At 34.5% G+C, this 24,370-nt stretch overlaps 1 protein-coding gene across 1 annotated transcript; it reads left to right on the top strand.

Annotated features, from left to right (window-relative positions):
• Positions 1-3,708: 3,708 nt before the first annotated feature.
• On the top strand, positions 3,709-20,566 carry LOC149770709 (uncharacterized). The gene is made up of 3 exons (XM_089949211.1): positions 3,709-3,786; positions 4,598-4,752; positions 19,737-20,566. Exons 2-3 carry the CDS (start codon positions 4,683-4,685, stop codon positions 20,564-20,566), a joined length of 900 nt encoding a protein of 299 aa, XP_089805337.1. The 5' UTR covers positions 3,709-3,786; positions 4,598-4,682.
• Positions 20,567-24,370: the final 3,804 nt, after the last annotated feature.

The raw sequence follows: 24,370 nt of genomic DNA, 5'->3' as shown, positions 1-24,370 counted from the left end.
TAAAACTAGCCTTGATTGAATCAACATTCATTTACAAAGCAAATTTGGAAAAGCGATAGACCTATATTTGTTTGTCACTGTAACCTGCAAAAATGTTAATGCCATTATAAACATAAAACTTGGTATAACGGTACATCATGGCTTGGTGTTGTCACTTGATATAGCGGTACATCATGACTTGGTGTTGTCACTTGGTATAGCGGTACATCATGGCTTGGTGTTGTCATTTGGTATAGCGGTACATCATGGCTTGGTGTTGTCACTTGGTATAGCGGTACATCATGGCTTGGTGTTGTCACTTGATATAGGGGTACATCATGGCTTGGTGTTTCACTTGGTAAAGAGGTACATCATGGCTTGGTGTTGTCACTTGGTATAGCGGTACATCATGGCTTGGTGTTGTCACTTAGAACTTTCATGGACCTAGCTCTAAATGTCAAGTCTCGGGTCTCAGGTCAATATAACATTCATGGACCTGTATGCAGGGCTGGTTTCAGGTCAAGATAAGTGTTTGTGTGTCCAAACTGTAAAAAATAAACTTTTGTTAAAGATCAGAGAATGAAATGTGTCATCTAGTTTTTATAGGTAAGTAAGAATAGTTTGTAAATGTATATTTAACTGTTTTTAATTTCCTTACAAACTTTATTTCTATATATATGTTGGATGTGTCCAAAACTTCTGACCTTGGTCAGAAACATTTGCAATGTGTCCACCTCAATGTCCATGTGCAGTTTTTATCGGATTATTTCAGTTTCCTCTTCTTGAGTTATGGACAGGAGTAAGGCCACGCTTTCTTGTAGTCGATATATGACTGTGGTATCACGGTACCAATTATTTTTCTATACACGTTAATGCTAATGTTTGGTGAAATAAATATACTTTCTATCCTACTCCAGAATGCACGTCATACTCTGTCATAGAAAACAAAGTTATGTTGTCAGTTTGAAGAATACAAAACCAGGTACCCCGCTGCATTTAAGAGAGGTAACTCTGCTGAGACTAAACAGGGGTAATAGTTATCCAGTCACAACTGCTGCATCGTCAAAGATGTGTATCACATTTGAAAAAATCTTTAAAAATACAAAATAAGATTTAAATATGAATTAACATAGTCTCACATGTTGCCAGGAAACGTAAGCTTTAAGCCTCATAAAACTAGAACTCTTACACAATGGACCATTCACAGCTAGCTGTGTTGTTTATTTCTGAATATGTTATGCTCCGCCCACTTAGGGTTGTACAGTTGGTACCTTTATACACTATACTCCACGGTCGTGTTTTGTTCTGCGTATTACTTTGCACATAGTAACTGGGTCACACGACTTCGTTCACCGCATACATGTAATGAGTTTTGTATATGCCTGTATTTGCATATCTAAATAGGCTTTTTATTGAACTTGCGTGCTGGTACACGGAGTGTATCTTAACTGTGTCTCTGTTTTCGTAGCAGTCGACATTTTCAATTTGAATTATTTTTTAAACAACAAAAGCAACCTAAGGAAGAATCTAACCACATGTATTTCCTTGTTAAATCGTATCGTATCCGTTTTCATCATAGCAGTAAGCTGTCGGAATAAAAAACATTTTTTCAATAAAAAAACATTGATTGCCTTATCCATCAATGTATAATTTCTAACCTGAAAATGTTCCCATTGGGTCCCTAAAAACGTAAGCTTACAAACTAACGTGGTAGGGTGGGGTTGGGGTGCATGCGAATAATACAGTACTGGCAACATAAACAACGGCTTCCATGGTGACAAATGGTAGTTGTAGTAGTAACAGTACGGTAGTGGGAGTAACAATACTGTTGTAGTAGTAACAGTATAGAAGTGGGACTAGCAATAATGTTGTTGTAGTAACAGTACAGAAGTATGAGTATCAATACTGTTGTAGTAGTAACAGTACAGAAGTGGGGGTAGCAATACTATTGTAGTAGTCACAGTACAGAAGTGGGATTAGCAATACTGTTGTAGTAACAGTACAGTAGTGGGAATATCAATACTGTTGTAGTAGTAACAGTACAGTTGTGGGAGTAGCAATACTTTTGTTGTAACAGTGCATCAGTGGGAGTAGCAATAATGTTGTTGCAGTAACAGTGCAGTAGTGGGAGTAGCAATAATGTTGTTGTAGTAACAGTACAGTAGAGGGAGTAGCAATACTGTTGTTGTAATAACAGTACAGTAGTGTGAGTAGCAATACTGTTGTAGTAGTAACAGTACAGTACGGTAGTTGGAGTAGCAATACTGTTGTTGTAGTAACAGTACAGAAGTGGGAGTAGCACTACTGTTGCAGTAGTAACAGTACAGTAGTTGGAGTAGCAATACTGTTGTAGTAGTAATAATACAAGAAGTGGGGGTAGCAATACTATTGTAGTAGTAAGAGTACAGTCGTGGGAATAACAATAATGGTGTAGTAGTAACAGTACATAAGTCGGGGTAGCAATGCTGTTGCAGTAGTAACAGTACAGTAGTGGGAATTGCAATACTTTTTTAGTAGCAACAGTACAAACAGTGAGAACATCAATAATGTTGTAGTATTAACAGTACAGTATTGGGGATAGCAATAATGTTGTAGTAGTAACAGTACAGTAGTGGGAGTAGCAATAATGTTGTAGTGTTAACAATACAGTACTGGGAGGAGAAATAATGTTGTAGTAGTAACAGTACAGTAGTGGGAGTAGCAATACTGTTGTAGTAACAGTACAGTAGTGGGAGTAGCAATACTGTTGTAGTAACAGTACAGGAATGGGAGTAACAATACTGTTGTAGTAGTAACAGTACAGTAGTGTGAGTAGCAATACTGTTGTAGTAGTAACAGTACAGTAGTGGAAGGATCAATACTGTTTTTAGTAGTAACAGTACAATAGTGGGAGTAGCAATACTATTGTAGTAGTAGCATTATATAATTGGGAGCAGTAATAATGTTGTAGTAGTAACAGTACAGTAGTGCGAGTAGCAAAACTGTTGTTTTAGTAACAGTACAGTAGTGGGAGTAGCAATACTGTTTTAGCAGTAACATTACTGTAGTGGGAGTAGCAATACTGTTGTATTAGTAACACTACAGTAGTGGGAGTAGCAATACTGTTGAAGTAGTAACAGTACAGTAGTGGGAATATCAATACTGTTGTAGTAGTAACAGTAGTAGTATTAACGCCACAGATGTAGTAGTAGTAGTAGTATAAACACCAGAGTAGTAGTATTAGTATTACTATTAGGAGTTGTAGTAGTAGTAGTTCAGACGCAAGAGTAGCTATACGGTAGTAGTAGTGGTAGTAAGGAAGTCCTAGTAACTGTACGGTAACAGTAGTATATATATATATATATATATATATATATATATATATATATATATATATATATATATATATATATATATATATATATATATATATATATATTATGTTAGATAGACAGAAAAATGGAATTAGGTTACTACAGTCAAGCTGAGATACCTGCTTGCCAGTACTGACCGTCGATATTGGAATTTATTTATTAGATTTAATCTCTATATCAGCCATATTGTATGCCTAGGTAAACATGAGGAACATATGCATGTCGTAACTAAAGTCAACTGAATTTTTTGAATAGTCATTGTACTATTTGTCGGTACACGCCAAAGTCTAGCCAAATAAGGTCAACTATTATTAGCATAGCTTGTTGTCATGCAATGATTGGTTGGTTCTGTGAATGATAACAAGACTTTGCTTAGAGACAAGTACGATCGTTACAGAGAATACATTCTGGTTTGCTTGAGAAACATATATTTTAAGGGATTTATCGATATTTTGTAAGTATCAGTCCACTATTTACTATTATAAAACTGGGTGTTTGCTATATCATCACACAAATACATATTCATATTACATGTGTTCACAATTGCTTGACCTCCAACTGAGTCAATGTATGAAATTGGAATCACGCTGTACCGAATGTGCAGAGTCGTAGGTTTACTCATGTCATGGTGACTAAAACGTTCAGGAGTTGTGCAATATGGATACATTGATAACTGAATTTACAGCTGTTTTAAACCTAGATGCGGATATGTACAATCTAACTGAAACATATGTCCACGTATTAAAAAACAGTTAACTCATACCTAGTCATTTAATGCACAGAAAGTTGTTCATTTTGAACGAGTGAGATTACAACGTAAAGTATCACTTGTACGTCATATCTCGTAATTGTGAGGTCAGTAACATTAGATGAAGCTTCTTTAACAGCAATTATCTGCAGTATTGACACCCACCCCCAATCCCTTTATCACAGAATTTACACCCATTATTAACTTCCCCATCCACAATATAGTTATGTACCTGACATGGACACAGGCTGATCTCTCTACATTAATTTATGCCTTTAAAGTTAGTTATGTACACGACATGGATACAAGCTGATGTAACTACAATAACTTATAAATTATAATAGTAATGCACATGACATGGATACAAGATGATTATCTTCAATGATTTATACATATAATGGTAGTTATTTACATGGCATGGATACAAGGTAATATTTATACAGTTATGTAAATCTTTTAATGATGGTTATGTACATGACATGGACACAGCTAGTATTTTGCTATCTATATTTTGCAGCCCAATCATCGTGTCAGCATAGCGTTAGGGTGACAACTCCCTCCACTTGCATTCAATAACACTTTAAGCACATTACACCGTCGCCATGGCAACAGGAGGACAGAAAGAAATTGATTGGGATCTGGTCAAGGTTGGGGTTTTGACACTTGAAAACAGTAAGTGATCTATGTATTACATACAAAATCCCATTTGCTCTTTAGTAATTCATTGATATATACACTTTCTCCTTCTCCTTTTACTGACATGTGCAGAAGTCAGAGGTTGAATAATCGATCCACCCCGTCCCACCGTCAACCAGGGCAAGTATCCGTCACAATGGACTGGTCGCACATAATCTTGCATGCAATCCATGGTTCAGAAACGCATTTAACACATGTATCTCATTTATATATATATATATATATATATATATATATATATATATATATATATAAAGAGAGAGAGAGAGAGAGAGATACAACAGACAGAATGGAAAGTGTTTTCCCTGGATTACATTGAAGAATAATACTATCTTCCAGGGTAGATAATTCTTAATTCGTACTCTACGGAGATTCGACCCAGGTCCGAGGGTAAACGACACCCATCGCCTTGCCTGCATACACGAGCCCCATATTCCCGCACGACTAACCACACATCACTAATAAATGATGTTACTTAATATATATATATATATATATATATATATATATATATATATATATATATATATATATATATATATATATATACCAAGTAGGGCAGAATGAGGTGTATGACCTAACTGATTTTAAGATTGTATCGTTGTTCATCTCTGTTTCTTTGTTTTTCAGTCAGTCTGTTGGCTTTACAGAGAGAGAGAGAGAGAGAGAGAGAGAGAGAGAGAGGGAGTATTATTTGGATTTTTAGCGTAGCTTTAAACAAATGTCAGTCATATCGCTACGATGTCTGCAGTGTGGCAGTTCATAGTGATGTCTAGCACTGGCGCATCATGCCACAGACATGTCGCATGATCTCCCACCCAGTCACATTATCCTGATACCGGGCCGACCAGTCTTAACACTAACCTCTTAATTCTGAGCGCAAAGCGAAGCAGCTGTTAGTACCATTTGTATATGTCTTTGATATGATTCGGCCGGGGATCGAACCCACCCTCCCGAATCCGTTGCGGACATTCTAACGACTAGATTATCTGTGATATATCTATCGATATGTCTATCCCGGCTTATAGTCTGTATTGTCTTCAAAACATTTAAAGCTGCATTTGTACTTAATGGTCATTGTGGAAAAAAGAAAATACTTTACGGGGACATATTTTAACGATAAAAGAGATTACTCAGTAAAGATTACAACTACCAAATAAAAACTGAAACGTTGCTGACACTTCATCGAGAGAAGTCAAATATCAACATCGATGAAACTTGCAATTATAAGCACTGAACCTCTCAGAAAATAGGTCGAGGAAACTGTACGGACACCTGTACAAAATTATGGAAACTCTATGCATTAAATCAACCCCCTCAATATCGTATTGATTCTAACGCACATGTTTAAATTAAGGACAATAACGAATAATATTTCGTTTTATCGACATATTATTAAGTTTAAACGAATTCATATTTGAAATAAGATTTTGTTTTGTTTAAGGCAAGATAATAGTACGATTAAAAATGGTTTGAAATATTATTTATTTCATAAAATTTAAAATAAATAATTGTAATTGCCTGTATATTACTTAAGTCGTTCCGTAATTTTACAGACATACATATCTGTAGGAAGCATTTCGTATGCATAATAAAACAATTTGTTTCAGTTACTCATTTGTGACAGTTAATAATTTGTCGATGGGACAGAGTAGAGTGGTTATGGCTGCGTGACAGTTACTCTTTTGTCGAGGGGATATAGTAGAATCAGTATGGCTGTGTGACAGTTGCTTATTTGTCGAGGGGATAGAGTAGAGTGGGTATGGCTGTATGACAGTTACTCATTTGTCGAGGGGATAGAGTAAAGTGGGTATGGCTGTGTGACAGTTATTCATTTGTCGAGGGGATAGAGTAAAGTGGGTATGGCTGTGTGACAGTTACTCATTTGTCGAGGGGATAGAGTAGAGTGGGTATGGCTGAGTGACAGTTACTCATTTGTCGAGGGGATAGAGTAAAGTGGGTATGGCTGTATGACAGTTACTCATTTGTCGAGGGGATAGAGTAAAGTGGGTATGGCTGTGTGACAGTTACTCATTTGTCGAGGGGATAGAGTAGAGTGGGTATGGCTGTATGACAGTTATTCATTTGTCGAGGGGACAGAGTACAGTGGGTATGGCTGTGTGACAGTTACTCATTTGTCGAGGGGATAGAGTTGAGTGGGTATGGCTGTGTGACAGTTACTCGTTTGTCGAGGGGATAGAGTAAAGTGGGTATGGCTGTGTGACAGTTACTCATTTGTCGAGGGGATATAGTAAGTGGGTATGGCTGTGTGACAGCTTATTCCTGAAGTTACTGCACTGCACATCCGTAGATGGTACACTCACGGTAAACAGAAGACGTTTACAAATGCTTATTTTTCACTTGATTGCTTTGGCTGCAAAGTATCAAACATTTAAATTTATAGAGATGATGATACCTGTGAAAACTTTAATATGGAAACAAATGGTGCAAATAATCTGATGGGGTTTTGCTGTTTCTGAAAATCCATGATGATTAGGTTCATAAATAAATCGTTTGTCTACTACATTATTCACTAAATAACGTCCTTTTTGTTAAAGTGTTACAACAATAATTTTTAACGTTAATATTCTGTTTATATTCGTTAATACTTATTCAAAATTATTGTAATACTTTATGAACAATATTGTTTCGTATGCACTGTGATCCATGTAATATTGCCTTTCGCTGACAACACAATACAATGTTGATTACGAACAGGTCAAAAATGTGACACAATCTATGTATAACAAGATAATACTTTTCTTCTATAGAGTTCGATCTGATCTCGTATGTCTTGGAAATCCTTGTAACTATCTGGAAAACTGCATCAGAGTTAAATCTAAAGAAGACAGGTCAGTGTAGTTAAATGGTCATTCTTACAGAGAGTTTTATGTCTTGAGGATTGGTCCATTATTGTGAAATGACCGTTCTTATACAACATTGTATCTAATGAAGATTGGTTAAACTTTTGTGAAATGGCCTTAGAATAAATTATAGGAATAATTTCATTAAAAAATGTAATGGTCTTGATAGGGGTGCTCAAGATATATATTGAACTTCTAAGGGAGTGTAAGGTGAAGCTGTGTGCATTTGCACCATGGACACTGGAGAGAATGCTGGAATACCTCTATGTTACTTTCTTGTATTGTAGCTAAAATTTCTTTGGATAGTGTAGTTGTGGAAATTGCACATGATCTAAGCACGAAACTAACCAAACTGACCGCTCTCAGATGCTCGAAAAATCAGCCTCAGTTAGTTTACATTGCACAATCATTAACAGTTATTAAATTAGGAAAAGGAATTTTGCCAGACTAAATAACACAAGTTCAACGAATAGACTACCAGATGCATAAAATGAAAATAAACTAAGTTTTCAGCTCTTATTTTATAATTTACCTTTGAATGTCCAGGAAGTCAAAATGAACAAGCGGAGCTAACAGTTTTTCGATAGGTGCGCATCTGAAGTAAGAGCAAGCTGTATACACTATAATCAAATCGCACCCATACACCAAAATAAAGAAAATTCCAACCATCAATCATACACCAAAGTAAAGGGATCTACAAGTTGTTTTAACAATACCTAAGATATACAAGGTCTTTTGAATATCAAATATAACCAGTTAGTAAAATATGAGAAACTCTTTTCCTTCAAATTCTAGCCCTATCCAAATAGGAGATTGTACAGCGCCACCTTAAAAGGCTCTATAATTTTGCAAATGTATCGATAGCAAATATTTCGTATCCATAAGAAAATGATTTGCGATAGCTACGCTTTTGCCTAGTAGACGGGCTAGAATGGTTATAACTGTGTAATGGCTTATTCCTGAAGTTACTGCACTGAAAAGCCGTAAATGTTACAACAGCTGTAAAAATATGACGTTTCCAAGTGATTATTTCTCATTTGGCAGCTTTGACAGCAAAACATCGAACATTTATTTTTGTATATAGCTGACGACACCGTTGTAAATTTGTAATGAAAATAAACGGTATACATAATTTAATATTTTCCCCTTATTTTAGTACTTTTATAAATAATATATTTTCCTTTGCACTGTGATCCATGTATCTATACCTTTCTCTGACAATACAATGTTGATTACACACAGATGACGAATTTGACACAAAATCTATAAAAGAAAACAAAAGTATTACTTTTCTCCTACAAATTTAGGGTCGTGCAGATGTCCTTCCTATCAATATATGTTCATTGTCTGATCTTGTATGTCTTGGAAAGTCTTCTAACTATTTGGAAAAATACCTCAGAGTGTATAATGAGAAATGATACATTTTGTGAAATGGCCTTCAAATACACTGTAAGAATAATTCCATTAAAGAATTCAGTCCTAACGGATTAACGAGACTAGACTTATTTATTTCAAGGGAGATAACAATACAACCCAAATAACTGTAAAGGCTATGTAGAGTTATTTCCAGTGTTCTAGAGGCAGGTGGGTCATTGTCTCCCAATCGAATTAGTTGTTCTCTCATCGAAGCTGATTCCTGCTATATGTTCTGTGCAGGATTTGACAGTGGCTCTATCCGAAACCAGTTTTGTCGGTCAGTTTTACCATCATAGGTGCAGATATACCGTTATATGACATGATTCACAGAGAGAGAGAGAGAGAGAGAGAGATCCATTGAGGTAAAAATGGCATGCTGACTGACAAGCAAAACCTGAGGGTGGGTGTGGGGGCTTTCGCATATTTTATAACATAAAGATGGTCATAATGATAGGTTTAACTGCAAACCAAAGCGGCAACAGGGACATATCTCAGTTTGTGTAGGGTTGGGTATGGTAGCCAGAGCGACTCCCTCCACCAAGGGTTCCGTCACACCTAACGATACTAAACAATATTTTGGATGTCTTGAAAAGAAGCAAATATTTATAATAAAATATAATTTTACTCTTCTGATTCCGTGATGTTAAGATTATATCTTTTTTCCAGATGTGAAATACGTCCTGTTGTATTCGTGCTTTAGAACAAACAGTCCATCTATTAACATTACCCTCTGATTGGGATTTCCTGATATTTATACTCTATTTGTTTTTTTTTTTTATAAATTACTTTCAGATCAAATAGCTTTAACAAACGTAAAACCCAAATACACGATCTAGCCTGTACAAACTATTTCAACTTTGTATCATTGGTGTCGTTTAACACGGTAAAAAAATCCCGTGGAATGTATAAATATAATATTATAACGAACCGGGTAATTGTAGGTCGTATGGTTTAAGTTCAAGGTTTTCATCCAGCTTTGTCTCACCCCACTCATTATGGTCTCGTTAGGGACCGTTTGTACACTGAACGAATCGTCAGTGGCTTCTTGTAATTTAGACTCCGCCAAAAGAAACAATCAGGATTTTGCCAACTTAAATTATTTTCTAATTCTTGAGAGGTAAAGTCTTCCGATTTTTATTTGTAATGACACGCACGAAACAAACTGCCCGAAAGTCCACAACAAGTAACAAATACAAACATACACACCTATGGGGGCAGCACGAACACATAAGAGTACTTTTCTATTTTATTTAATTGGGGGCATCTGTCTGGTTCCCCCACCCCACCCACAAACAAAAGAAAATCCACAAGAAGGAATTGGTAAAGTACAAAACTTAGATAAACCTACCTTTTTCCTTGACTTTACACATTTTTTTCTTTTTTTGTTACCTTTGTTTTCCAATTTTTCCTTTTTATTTTCCTTTTTTGTCTTTAAATTGTTCATTTCATTTGTGTGGACTTAAGTGTACGTCACTTACAACATTGCAGGAGATCCTGAATCACTGCTTTGACATTTGTTTCTGTTGTGACACTACACCTGTGAGAACAACTCATCAAATACTTTTCGAATTTTCTTATATACTCAGGTACACAAAGTGAGATGTACTTAGAAATACCAAATCAACCATCCCCATACAAAGGGGCACAGCTGGGGAACTTCTTTGAGACAAAGTGAGAAGGGGGATGAGACCACCAAATGGTGGTCGCATATCACTCCCAGAGTTGTCAGCAGATAGATTTTGGGGATATAAATGAGTGCCCCAGACAAGCTGATATCCTAAGAGCACTCAAAACCATGTGAATTAACACCAATGACATTGCAGGATTGCAAAACGGTTGAGGGGAGAAATATATTTATTCTCTTCCCGGAAAAACTACAACGTGCCCTTGCTAGATGTCACAGAAATGGAAATTAAGGTTCTATTTAGCCAAAATTAAGGGCTATACAGGCAAAATTTCAGAAATTAAGAAAATCAAAAATCCAAAAATTCCAAATCCAAAATTCAGAAACTAAGGGATATACAGCCAAAAATTCAGAAGCCCCTCCAATAATACGAGAGGTAAAGGCGAAAGTGAAAGACATCTATGTATCTTGCCTCCCTATAGAGACTGGAAATGATATAATAGTAAGTAAACTGGAAAAAACCTCAAAGTTAAAGTAAGAAGTCCCAGAGTAGCAACAGTATGGGGTTTTCAAATGGTGCAAACAGGAATTAAAATCCTAACCATAGTTAAGAAGACGCTGTAAAATTCCAACCTTTTTCTACACCATGGGTTTTCTGCTGAAAACATGGTACAGAGGTTGCAAAGCAGACCGGATATGTCCAAAATACCCCCCCCCAAAAAAAAAATCAAAAAAAAAATCAAGGTATAATCCGAAAGAGTGCAAAAATTCATCAGCACCCAAGATGTACGCAAACATTGTAAACAACAACAGACAAGAAATGTAGCATTAGAACTAAGAGAAGAATTGCAAAATATCGAAACTCAAAACATGGTTTTGCAAAATTCAGCAGTTAACACAATTTATGACAGCCCTTAAATCCCCACAGGGGAAGTGGCGTATTACATCCAAGCGCCGAGCATCGATAATGATTCGGCGATTTTGGAAACAGAATCCAATACTAGCAAATATCTAGAGTGGGAAAACTTCAAAAGCCCCAAAATCTCATCCCCAAAAAGGCGAAGAGAAAAAAAAGCACACTAGAAACGAATAGGTTCTAATGCTGTCGAAGTTGATGGCACGGGAAGGAATGTCCTCATCAGAGGTAGAAGAGGAAATGCCTGAGGAGAGGGGTGTGCTTGTAGACGTGATAGATCTGAAGTCCAGAACCCTGAGCCCTGCCTACAAATAAAAGAAACGGACGAATTCTCTATCAGGAGAATCATTGCGGGGGAGGGGGGGGACTCTAAAAGAAGGAGAAAAGACCCACTATAGACAGTAATACCCACACATCAATTTAAACAAAAATTAATCAATAAATACAAATGAATCGTTCGGAAAAACGGACTCAAAATGACTCACATTTAGCTGAGACAACTGATTGGGAAAATGATACATGAATGGAAACGGACGTAAGCGGAGACAAAACGGGAACAAATGGGGCAGACCAACCAATAGACTGAACACAACAAAAAACAACTGACAGTAAAGAAATAAATGAAATACTGTCAAAAAGAGAAGCTCAAGCAGAGAGCGGCCAGAGTGAAAATAATGCATAATTTATAAGAAAAAAAAAACAACAAAAAAAACAATAAATTAAAACTTAGAGATTTATTATTAGTGAAATAAAAATAACAGAATCGGCTAATTTAAAGTATGCAACATTGAGGTAAAAAAATTTGCGCATTGCATATATAAATGTAAATAGGATAAATGAAGATAAATTAAAAAATGTATTAATGGAAATAAAGGAATATGATGTTACTTGTATACAAGAAGAAACAAACAATGGAATTACATCCGAAACGAAAGCTAGAGAGGCAACGAAATGCATCTTTAATTATCAATGAAAACCGTAATGATCTTAGAGGAGTAGTAATAGTAATATAAAATAAGAGGAATGTAACATGGGAAAGAGCAAATGAGGGGGGAACTTTTTAAGGGACGAATGATTTACATCAAATTTAAAAATTGGGACTTAGTCAATGTTTATTTCCCTCCACAAAGGAAAAAAAAAACAACTGATTTTTAATGACAATTTAAGCACTTATTTGGAACACTTTACGATGGATACTTTCATAATGGGGAATTTTAACTGGGTAGAAGACATACTATATATAACCTCAGATTTAACAACTAGTGATCAACAAAATATGGGGGAAATTAAAATCTTTATGAAACAACACAAATTGAAAGACATATGCAGGATTTTAAATATTATATGGACGGAATATACATTCGAATTTGGATATAGGTCGTATAAAAATGTATAATCAATAAGTAAAATGTATCTGACCATATAAATTATTAGGCGTTTAAATCGTTTTTGGAGTAAAGGAATAAGGACATAATACAAGAATGGGACACACAAAAAAGAAAATTAAAAATCTATTGATACGGTTCACAAACATAAGAAAACGAAAAATTAAAAAATTAAAAAGAAGATATGAAAAGGAAACTAGAATATACTGAAACAAAAGAAGAACAAAAAGAATGTTAAAATGACTAAATTTTAGAGGACAAAACTCACAGGAAAACATAAGGGCAGGAAAATTTGCCATCTATATAAAAAGACAGAAGGCTTATATAAAATAGAGGAATTAAGAAAAGGGGACGTGGGGAAAGCATATATAAACTATTATGGAGGGAGAGATAAAATTACAAACAACCGAAAGAAATCATGAAATATATCCATATATACTACCAAGAATTATATACCGCACAAATATAAATAATAATGATATAGCTGAATATCATAATTAATCCCATTGTGATATGATCTCGTCAGAAAACAAGGACAAGTGTGACGAGTGAAGAAATAATAAAAACTGCGATCTTTGGCTAAAGGGAAATCACCAGGGAAATATAGACTCACTTCGGAATTATACCAAAAATTCCAGGTTGAGTTGGCACCGATTCTGGAATCACTGCATAACAATATTTGTATAGAGGGAGTAATGACTATAACAACGAAAGAAGGAATAATCACAATATTTTATAAAGGAAAAGGCATCAGAAAAGAGCTGAAAAACTGGAGACCAATATCACAACTAAACAATGATTTCAAAATTCTTAGTCGGATACAATCTAATAGAGTGAAAATTGGAATGGGAAGAATAATTAATGAAAACCAGATTTGCGGAGAAAAAGGGAGATACATCCAAAATAATATTTTAAATATAAAACATAAATAAACTATATAAACAAAACAGGACAAAAGTGTGCCATGATACTCTTTGACCAAGAGAAAGCCTTAGACAGATTAGAATGTAACTATATGCAAAACGTAGTGGAAAGATTTGCTTTCGGAGATGATTTTCGGAAGTGGAACTAAATCCTGTAGAGTGGAATAAGCTCAAGACGACAGATAAATGGAGCTGTTAAGGACGAATTTTGAATACAAAGGTCAGTGAGGCAGAGTGTCCACTATCAATGCTATTATATGTAATAGCGCAATTGAAATACTCAGTGACAAAATAAGAAATAATCCAAAAATAGAAAGGATACGGATCTCTAATTTAAGGAAAGAAATAAAAATGCTCCAACATGCAGTTGATTGTACTAACTTTATTAACACATTAATCCCTGGAGGTTTTTGTCATTTTCGCTTGCTATATTTATATGGGAAATTTGGAAAAAATACGATAACAACAATAACAGTGCGTTTGCCGGGGCGTACCCCTGACGGGGGGGGGGGGGGGGGGCGAGAAGGGGGTATCTGGATAAGTCTCAAAATAACTTTTAAATCTAATAAATATATTTTAATATACTTAAATATAATGAAAATTGCATGTACTGGATCAAAAAAGCTGCGGAAGGAAGAGGCCTGTTATCTTGCCCGCTTAGGGGGCTGTTCTAGCCAATGTGTGGCTGGGCCTCAACCTTTTACTGCAGTTAATATAGTAATAACTTATATTATTGTACACAAAACAACGTATATAATGCACCTCCTGTATCTCTCTAAAACGAAAACAACAAATAACTTCACCGCCCCCCCCCATCAAATAAACTTTAAATTCTGTCTCCTTTTCGTTTTTGATTCTCTCTCTCTCTCTCTCTCTCTCACTCTTTTTAATAGTGACACAGGGAACCTACGGGATGGATGATGTATGGAGCGTAGATACCACAGAGCTATGTCACAAGGAAAATTGAAATCCCCCCCCCCCAAAAAAAAAAAAAAACCAATCTAATTTGGCAGTAGAAGAGAGAGGTAGATAATTTAACCCCTCGACTATCATTTTCTTGTCGAGGAATAATTATGGAGATAAGGTTAGCAGTAGTATGCTAAAATTTGTGGACTGATGCACTGTACCACTTCTTACAGTATGTGACCTAGATGCAACAATTCACTAACTACATCTGAAATGGATTACACGTATCACTCATATATGTGTAATGGTAGTCAATAGAGTTACTCTTAAAATTACTGTCGAATTTCTACCTCCACAGTCATTTGAACTTTATTTTCAGGGATATATGCCATCATTGATAGATTACGGCTAAACTATATGGGAAAACGCATCCAATTATAATCTATCCAGAATTGACAACCTCCAGAAAATGGCTTCCCGAATAGTTCTGAAACTAACTATTGTAACTCCCTCGCATGATTTGTCTTCACATCTGCAATGGTTACTATACAAAAATGCCTTCTTAATTTTACAGGAACCATATCTCTAATCTAATTGAACTAAGATCATTAAATACTTAGCGTAATCTCCGAGCAACAACTAACAACGATCTCCAGATTAGGTGGTCGAAAACCAACCATTATAATGGTTCTTCACTGTATGAGCGCCTACCTTATGGAATTCCTTATCTCTGATAATGCGCAATTCAAATTGCATTGCTTCTTTAAAAAAAAAAAAAAAAAAAATCTTGATCGGCTTGAATGGCATATTAAAGCCCCCCCCCCATATAAAACTTTATCATTGTATCCAGAAATAACATGTCCATGTTTTTATTCGTTGTATGTAGGTCGATGTATGTATATACTAGGCCGATAAATCAGCCCCTCACCCATGACGATATTGATTGGCAGTTTAGATATTGTCCATCGTATGAACAAAGATCATAGGGTTGGGGATGGTTGGTTGATTGATCGGACTATGTATATACGACTTCTGATATTTAAAATGTGTATACCTGTGTATAGTATACTGTTCATTTACATAGCTGTTGACCTGTATAGTTAAACATATGAATTCATTTTAAATCTGTGAGTACGTGTGCGATTATTCTAGATTGTAAGTGTCTTTTTTAACATAACAAGTTCTATGAATTGAGGACCACGTGGCAGATGGGTCTTTCACGGCCAATTACGTTATCATCGTTAAATTATTATTATTATTATTATTATTATTATTATTATTATTATTATTATTATTATTAAAACATTATATCAAGTATGATACTCACCTCGCAATCGGTGTAGGAATTCATCATCATCATCATCATCAAACCCTTAACCAAATAGGTCGGGGTATTAAGGTTGACTCTAAATAAAGTAACTCTTTACTCGAGACTGACAAACAAAGGAAATACCAGACATACGGTAAGTCGGAATGAACTAGGTGTTTTATAGCATATAGTGATATTTGCAGCATTGTCATCAATATGGCATACAGGCGCACAAATACAACCCCAAATACCCTAAACTTCTTGAGCTGCTGGAAACCTTTGGTGTCAAAATTTCAGTATGCATGTATGTATGTGTGTGTGTATGTGTGTGTGTGTGTGTGTGTGTGTGTAAGCATCCTTTCAAAGATATTACTCAGTATATTACTCAGTATATATTACAAAGATATGACTCAGTAAGAAGATGCGACGTATACGCTCGAATACCACAGTAAAAGGCAGGACGCGATAAATGGCATGACGAGATAATAGGACAGGACGCGATAAATGGCATGACGAGATAAATGGCATGACGCGATAAATGGCATGACGAGATAACATGACATCATAGTATCAATTGTATCAACTTTCACATTGACCTGTAATTTCTAAGTTATGTGAAGGATATTACACATTCACATTCAGGTGACGACGCAAATGAACAATGTGTTCGCTTGTTTACAAATTTCAGTCGCGGTTTCAAGTGATTTGAAGAAACTCTTTTTACCTAAATTTGGACATTTTTGTTTTAAGCTTCAATTTAAATGATAAAGTAGAAGTTTTGTATTTAGTACTGTGCAATATATTGCCAAACTTTATATGTATACACGGACAGATTATAATTTGCGGTAAGAACATTTGGCTCAGTTATAAGGCTTACCTAGATGGAACAATTCCAGTATAATTATTTTTCTTTTTTTTTTTCTTCAAACAATTATGTCCCAATTAAATTTTGCGCAATTTACTGCTGGAATTTCTAAATGCAATGAATATATGGTTCGTAAGTAGCTCGCATGTCAGTTACGGATATGAAAGTTTAAGCCTTTTTTTCTCTCCAAAGCGTACGTGTAAAAATGTATACAATGTAGCGTTGCTGCAGAACGAGCTACTGGCAAAAGATATTTTAAAACGTCAAGTGAATCTGAAAATTCTCTCTCAACAAGGAAACTTGCACTGTGTACTTACACCTATCAAAGAGTTGCAGTGATGTTACGTAAACATAAGGGAATTTTTTAAGAAAAATGTATGTAATTAACTTTAGTGAAACAAACGTCGTCATCAACACATGAAAGTTGAAGGTTAAAACCTTCTGAAACCCTTCGGCTTATCTTGCTTTATAAACTTAATTATGATTCATATATTTCCTTGTAAAACAAAGCTGTAAATGTTAGACCAGCCTGGGTTCAATCTCTATACTTGAAAGCTTACGATGTAATTTTGTTTTATATAATAAAGTAGCCTAATTTACCAATAAATGCAATCTTTAAAACATAAACTTGTGTTTAATCTGTTTTCCGTTATGTTTGACATTTTCTTTGTTCCCAGAGAGTGATTTATTAGGCGGAGTTTGTGTTACAGTTGAAGACACGCGCTCTTTCAAACATCGATACTAAGACTGTCAGAATAAATCGCTACCGCTGTTTTGACCCGTGTCATGTAAGCTTAAGTACATCGGGCTTCGCGGATTTGTAAATAAGTACGTTTCTCCATGTTGCATGTTTCCGCCAGCGTTCTTGTCAATGCAGACGTCATGATCCAAGGCAGGCATACCAATGTAAGAAAATGCAGCAGACAAGAAAATGAATGAAGACGTTTATTTACACGGACTTACATTGAAATACTCAGGGTAGTACATACATATAGGGTAACGAGAAAATGTAGAGTATGTCAGGGAAATATTATATGAGCGATTTATTATTATTATTAAATTTAGTTTAACCTCCTCCCTTTTATTTCTGTAAGGCAAGCGCAAATATTGGTAAACAATTTTTCCAAGAATGAAGGAAACGTAATTAACCAGGATTAGATGCTTCATAATTTAACTGAAAAATTCAACGCACAGATTGTTTCCTTTCAATGGAAAAAAAGGTAGAAAATTTATGTTGCGATCCTGTTATAGTCATACGCCGTCGAAGTGACCTTTATTTGGGGAAGGTTTTGTTTAAAATTAAATCTAAATGACTATTCGTAATTTAGCGGCCGATACGACCGATATTAACAAAAATTCTACCTATTAACCAACATCCAGTATTCTGTCTTTGCAAAACAGGTAGTCTACTCGTGTATTTTCTCATTTTGACTCCAATCCCCACCCCCTCTTTGTGATGATGTCCCTTTTCTGTGCACTGTGCCTACGTGGTTGACAACATTTTCCATATGCCTTTCAAGCAATGGCCCAGGAGATAAGTTACTTAATTTTGATTGCATGTATTAATTTGGCTTTTCATACCAAACAAGCACCGCTCCGGTGGCCTAGTGGTTAAAGCGTCCGCCTTGGATGCGGGAAGTCATGGGTTCGATCCCTGGCCGAGTCATACCAAAGACGTACAAAAACGGTACTAACAGCTGCTTCGCTTGGCGCTCAGCATTAAGAGGTTAGTGTTAGGACTGGTCGGCCCGGTGTGAGGATAATGTGACTGGGTGGGGCATCATGCTACATGTCTGTGGCATGATGCCCCAGTGCTAGACTATAAACTGCCACATTGCAGACAAGCGTGTATTTAGCTGTAAAACCAGGGATCACACTGTTTTCCAAGTTATGACGGAGGGGCAAGGGTGGACCCTGTCATAAAATTATTGTTGCAGCTTGGTTATCTTAATAGCTTTCTGATAATAACACAGGTGCTAAGATGTTCTTCCATGTTTGGAAGGCGGGGGATAGGTAGGAAATTAAGTCGCCGAGTCAAAGTAAGTTACATGTCTCAGTTTGTCATTCCATGCATATTAAGTATATATATGGTTATTGGGTGATTTCAGGTTAAGTACCTTGAGTTTAGGAAAGGTGTAATTATTTTGTTGTATGTATTTAATATAACACCTTCAAATGATAGAGGGACTATAGCAGTTTCCACACAGAACCTGTTAACACACTATTATTGGTATCTTCAGTTTACTAAAATACAGTACAGAACTATAATAGTGTGATTACTGGGTCTGTGTGATGTCTGCTGTAAATCTCTCTTGTAATAATAATACAATGTTGACGTCATTACGACGGTTGTAACGGTCAATTATTTAGTATTTAAAGTTTACATGTGTGGTATGTTTGTGTAGATGTGTATCAGCGTTTATATTATGCATCATTTTAATGTTTATATCACGTAAATATACAAGTTAATTTAGTATTTTAATATAAATATAAATATGCAAATTTAGTAATACGATAACCACCACGAACATTTCTTTTTTGTGAGAGTGAAATTAAGAACAATAGAATAAGTATCAAAAATTTAACAGGAGTTAATTTTTAAAGTCATAAATATAATTAATTAAATTATTGTTAATGTATTAATACTTACACACTGCAAATGTACAAGTTATTTCATAATTTAACATAATTATATATGTTTAATATTTGTGTGTAGATGTGTATTTATGTTTATATCACTTTATTTCCACAGCCGTCGAGTCCCCCTTGTACAACTCTATTGTCGTCTGCCAAGACAAGATAGTCGTCCTAGACTTCATTACGAGGAAAGTCAAGATCTATCGACTCCAAGATGGAAAATACCTGGCATCGTCAGACAGACCGGAGTCAGTACCACGTGACATGTGTCTGATAGACGCCATGACAATTTGTGTCCTTCATCAAGACGGTCTGATAAAAATGATGGCCATTAATACTACAGACATGTCACGTGATATTAAAACGACCAGGACTTTACGTCTAGAGGGAGTAATGGATAAATATCTTGGTGTTGTCAGAATGAATGATAGTCTTGTTGTCAGTGGTTTTAGACAGGGCACGATATACTGGTGTGTTGTGTCACTTGATGACGGACATGTTGACACAATTCACCGGATTTGTGAAGGGGACAGATGGATGAGTAGAATGACAACAAAAGACAACATGATTTATGTCACGTGTGATGCTGGTTATGAATTCCCTGATAATGGTGTATATGGATTCGACTTTTTGAATCCCAGTCAATGTAAATATACATACAAACATCAACGTCTACAATGGCCGACATCAATCGTTATAAATGAAGACGGGGATATTTTCGTATGTAACTATGGATTCCCTGATTCCTGTATTCATCAACTTACAGCTTCATGTCAACTTGTCGCCATTTTCACACCGGAAATTCCATTGTATCTCGAAGCCATATTCTGGGACAATGGACGTCTGTATGCCACACGCTATAAGAGTAGTGACATTACTGTATTCCAACACGAGTATCAAGGTAATTCATATTTCTTATATTTTATTGACATAAAAATCTTTTAATGACGTCATAAATAAAATTACAAACTTCATTTATTGAAAATTCTCAAAGATTTCATTTTAAATTTAGAAAACAAAATGTCAACATGACAGTTTAGTCATGTTGATATGAAGTTACATATAAATAAAACAGTATTTGTTGTTATAAAATTTATATTAAGTTCACTTTAATATTGTTAAGTAATTTACATTTATTCGTACTATTTATTTATAATATATTTATTTATATGTAAATAAAAATAACAGATTTTATAGACATATTTTATCAACGATTGAGAAGGACGACGACATTTTATACCGAGTGTATCCACCAGGTGTCGCTTTCATTCCATGCGCGTGCGTCTGGTTAAATATAGATTACAAAGATGGCCGGTTGGATGTATTCAATTGTTATGTATTTTTTTTTTTTTTTTTAAAGTATTACGTGTTAGTTTTATTGCATTTATAAGGCTACAAATTGGAATAAAGCAACAATTCGGAAATTGCACGATCATGTCTAGCAAAATAAATAGACAGAGCGGCTGGTTTGTGTAATTCTACGAATTGTCGCACACATCGGAAATTAAAGATAAGTAAATGGTTTTGTATCACTTCCATTAGTGCCTTTTCAGTGACGCATGTTAATAGATACATTTTTAAATTATTTTCTGCAGGGAAAAATACGTGAATAATAAAACAAATAAGTTTCTGACAAGTGATTTTGACAATATCACATTATATACTATAAGGTGGGAAACCTAAAGAAGTGTCAGGTTTTTGCAGCTATTGGCGAAGTTAGCAAAATTAAAGGACAATTTCATCAGTTTTGAGTGAACTCTTAGACAGATGGTGAAGTTTAATTTTATAAAATGTTTTCTAAGTACAATGTACATGTAGTAAATTGTATAAACTGTATTAATGATTTGATATGATTTTTCTGTCTTTCCTAATTATTACAGTAGTGATGAAATACTAAAACTTTATATTGGTTCAATCTGGAAATATTTTTAAAAATTAAATACATTTTGATTTACACGAATAAATAATAAACTTGTTTAGATACTGCTCATGATTTTATCTAATAAATGAATAATTTGTTTGAAATGAAGATACTAAATGAATTATTCCGCTGCTTAAAGAATAGATGTAACAACTGCATAGTCCCTATGGTATTGTAATACACAATCTGCTCTCCTAGAGAAATTAAAACAAACTTAAAAGTTCATTTACAACAGACTGAACCATTTTACAGAATTTAACATTGTAAGAGATATTTAGTATAACACATGACAACTTCAACCTGTAAACGAAAATGACATACAACAGTTACAACTAAATAGAGCTCATAAAATTTGTCCCTTTAGATGACGTACAACAGTTACAACTAAATAGAGCTCATAAAATTTGTCCCTTTAGATGACGTACAACAGTTACAAATAAATAGAACTCATAAAGTTTGTCCCTTTAGACTTTTAATATGTTCAGAATATTCATCTTGTGCTACATCTCCAGTCAAGACCTTTCCTACCTTTAAACCAATCTTTTAGGTTTCATGGTCTTTCACACTGCTATTTTTGTATCAAGATTGTGAGGTAAATGTACTTTACACACTCCAGTGTATCAGGAAAATCATTACCTATATGAGGATTGTCAGGTAAATTTATTTTACACACTCCAATGTATTAGGGAAATCATTACCTATATCAAGATTATCAGGTAAATGTACTTTACACACTCCAATGTATTAGGGAAATCATTACCTATATCAAGATTGTCAGGTAAATGTACCTTACACACTCCAATGTATCAGGAAAATCATTACCTATATGAAGATTGTCAGGTAAGTGTACTTTACTCACTCCAATGTATTAGGGAAATCATTACCTATATCAAGATTGTCAGGTAAATATACTTTACACACTCCAGTGTATTAGGGAAATCATTACCTATATCAAGATGTCAGGTAAATGTACCTTACACACTCCAATGTATCAGGAAAATCATGACCTATATCAAGATTGTCAGGTAAATGTACTTTACACACTCCAATGTATCAGGAAAATCATTACCTATATCAAGATTGTCAGGTAAGTGTACATTACTCACTCCAGTGTATTAGGGAAATCATTACCTATATCAAGATTGTCAGGTAAATGTACTTTACACACTCCAATGTATTAGGGAAATCATTACCTATATCAAGATGTCAGGTAAATGTACCTTACACACTCCAATGTATCAGGAAAATCATTACCTATATCAAGATTGTCAGGTAAATGTACTTTACTCACTCCAATCTATTAGGGAAATCATTACCTATGAACTAGATATTTTTATTTTAGGAGTGAAAATGTGTCAGTAGTAAAATAGAAAATTACATCAGCTGTCTGAGAAAGGAAAATATGTTATATTTCATAGGGATGGAATTTAATGTACATCTAGGTAACATACATAAACATTCACACAGATATTAAGGATTTGCATCAGATTAGGTAAAATAATACAGATCTTAAGGATTTGCATCAGATTAGGTAAAATAACATAGATATTAAGGATTTGCGTCAAATTAGGTAAAATTATACAGATGTTAAGGATTTGCATCAAATTAGGTAAAATAACATAGATATTAAGGATTTGCATCAAATTAGATAAAATAATACAGATGTTAAGGATTTGCATCAAATTGGGTAAAATAATATAGATCTTAAGGATTTGCATCAAATTAGGTAAAATAACATAGATATTAAGGATTTGCATCAAATTAGGTAAAATAATACAGATATTAAGGATTTGCATCAAATTAGGTAAAATAATACAGACGTTAAGGATTTGCATCAAATTATGTAAAATAATACATATGTTAAGGATTTGCATCAAATTAGGTAAAATAATATAGATATTAAGGATTTGCATCAAATTAGGTAAAATAATAGAGATATTAAGGATTTGCATCAAATTAGGTAAAATAATACAGACGTTAAGGATTTGCATCAGATTATGTAAAATAATACAGACGTTAAGGATCTGCATCAAATTATGTAAAATAATACAGATGTTAAGGATCTGCATCAAATTAGGTAAAATAATACAGATGTTAAGGATTTGCATCAAATTAGGTAAAATAATATAGATCTTAAGGATTTGCATCAAATTAGGTAAAATAATATAGATCTTAAGGATTTGCATCAAATTAGGTAAAATAATACAGATGTTAAGGATTTGCATCAAATTAGGTAAAATAATATAGATCTTAAGGATTTGCATCAAATTAGGTAAAATAATACAGATGTTGAGGATTTGCATCAAATTAGGTAAAATAATACAGATCTTAAGGATTTGCATCAAATTAGGTAAAATAATATAGATCTTAAGGATTTGCATCAAATTAGGTAAAATAATACAGATGTTAAGGATTTGCATCAAATTAGGTAAAATAATATAGATCTTAAGGATTTGCATCAAATTAGGTAAAATAATACAGATGTTCACTCAAGAAAATGGGGAATTTTACAGCTGACTAAAACACCTGTACGTAGCTGCATGTCTCCATGGCACAGTCTGTCCCGTCTTTGAGAGACTTATCTATTTCTGTTTCCCATACAAAATGTGTGTTTGTATATAGATGTAGAAAATTAACTGTTATGTGAGCTATTCTTATTTTCTTTTAATCGGTTAAGGATATTTGAAAATTGTTTATATATTTTGTCATGGCCAGAAATTGTTTCGGCATCTATCTCTGGCAGCAATCAACTGCATGTACTAAATCTAGTTAAGTGTTGTATTTAAGAGACAGTCCAATCTAGTTGTGTTTAAGAAACAGTCCAACCT

The sequence above is a fragment of the Sinohyriopsis cumingii genome, unplaced genomic scaffold (assembly GCF_028554795.1).
Source record: "Sinohyriopsis cumingii isolate HCF-2022 unplaced genomic scaffold, ASM2855479v2 utg002465l, whole genome shotgun sequence".
In the NCBI taxonomy this organism is placed as follows: domain Eukaryota; kingdom Metazoa; phylum Mollusca; class Bivalvia; order Unionida; family Unionidae; genus Sinohyriopsis; species Sinohyriopsis cumingii.
The sequence above is the reverse complement of the archived record's forward strand: the minus strand, read 5'-3'. Positions and strand labels throughout refer to the sequence as shown.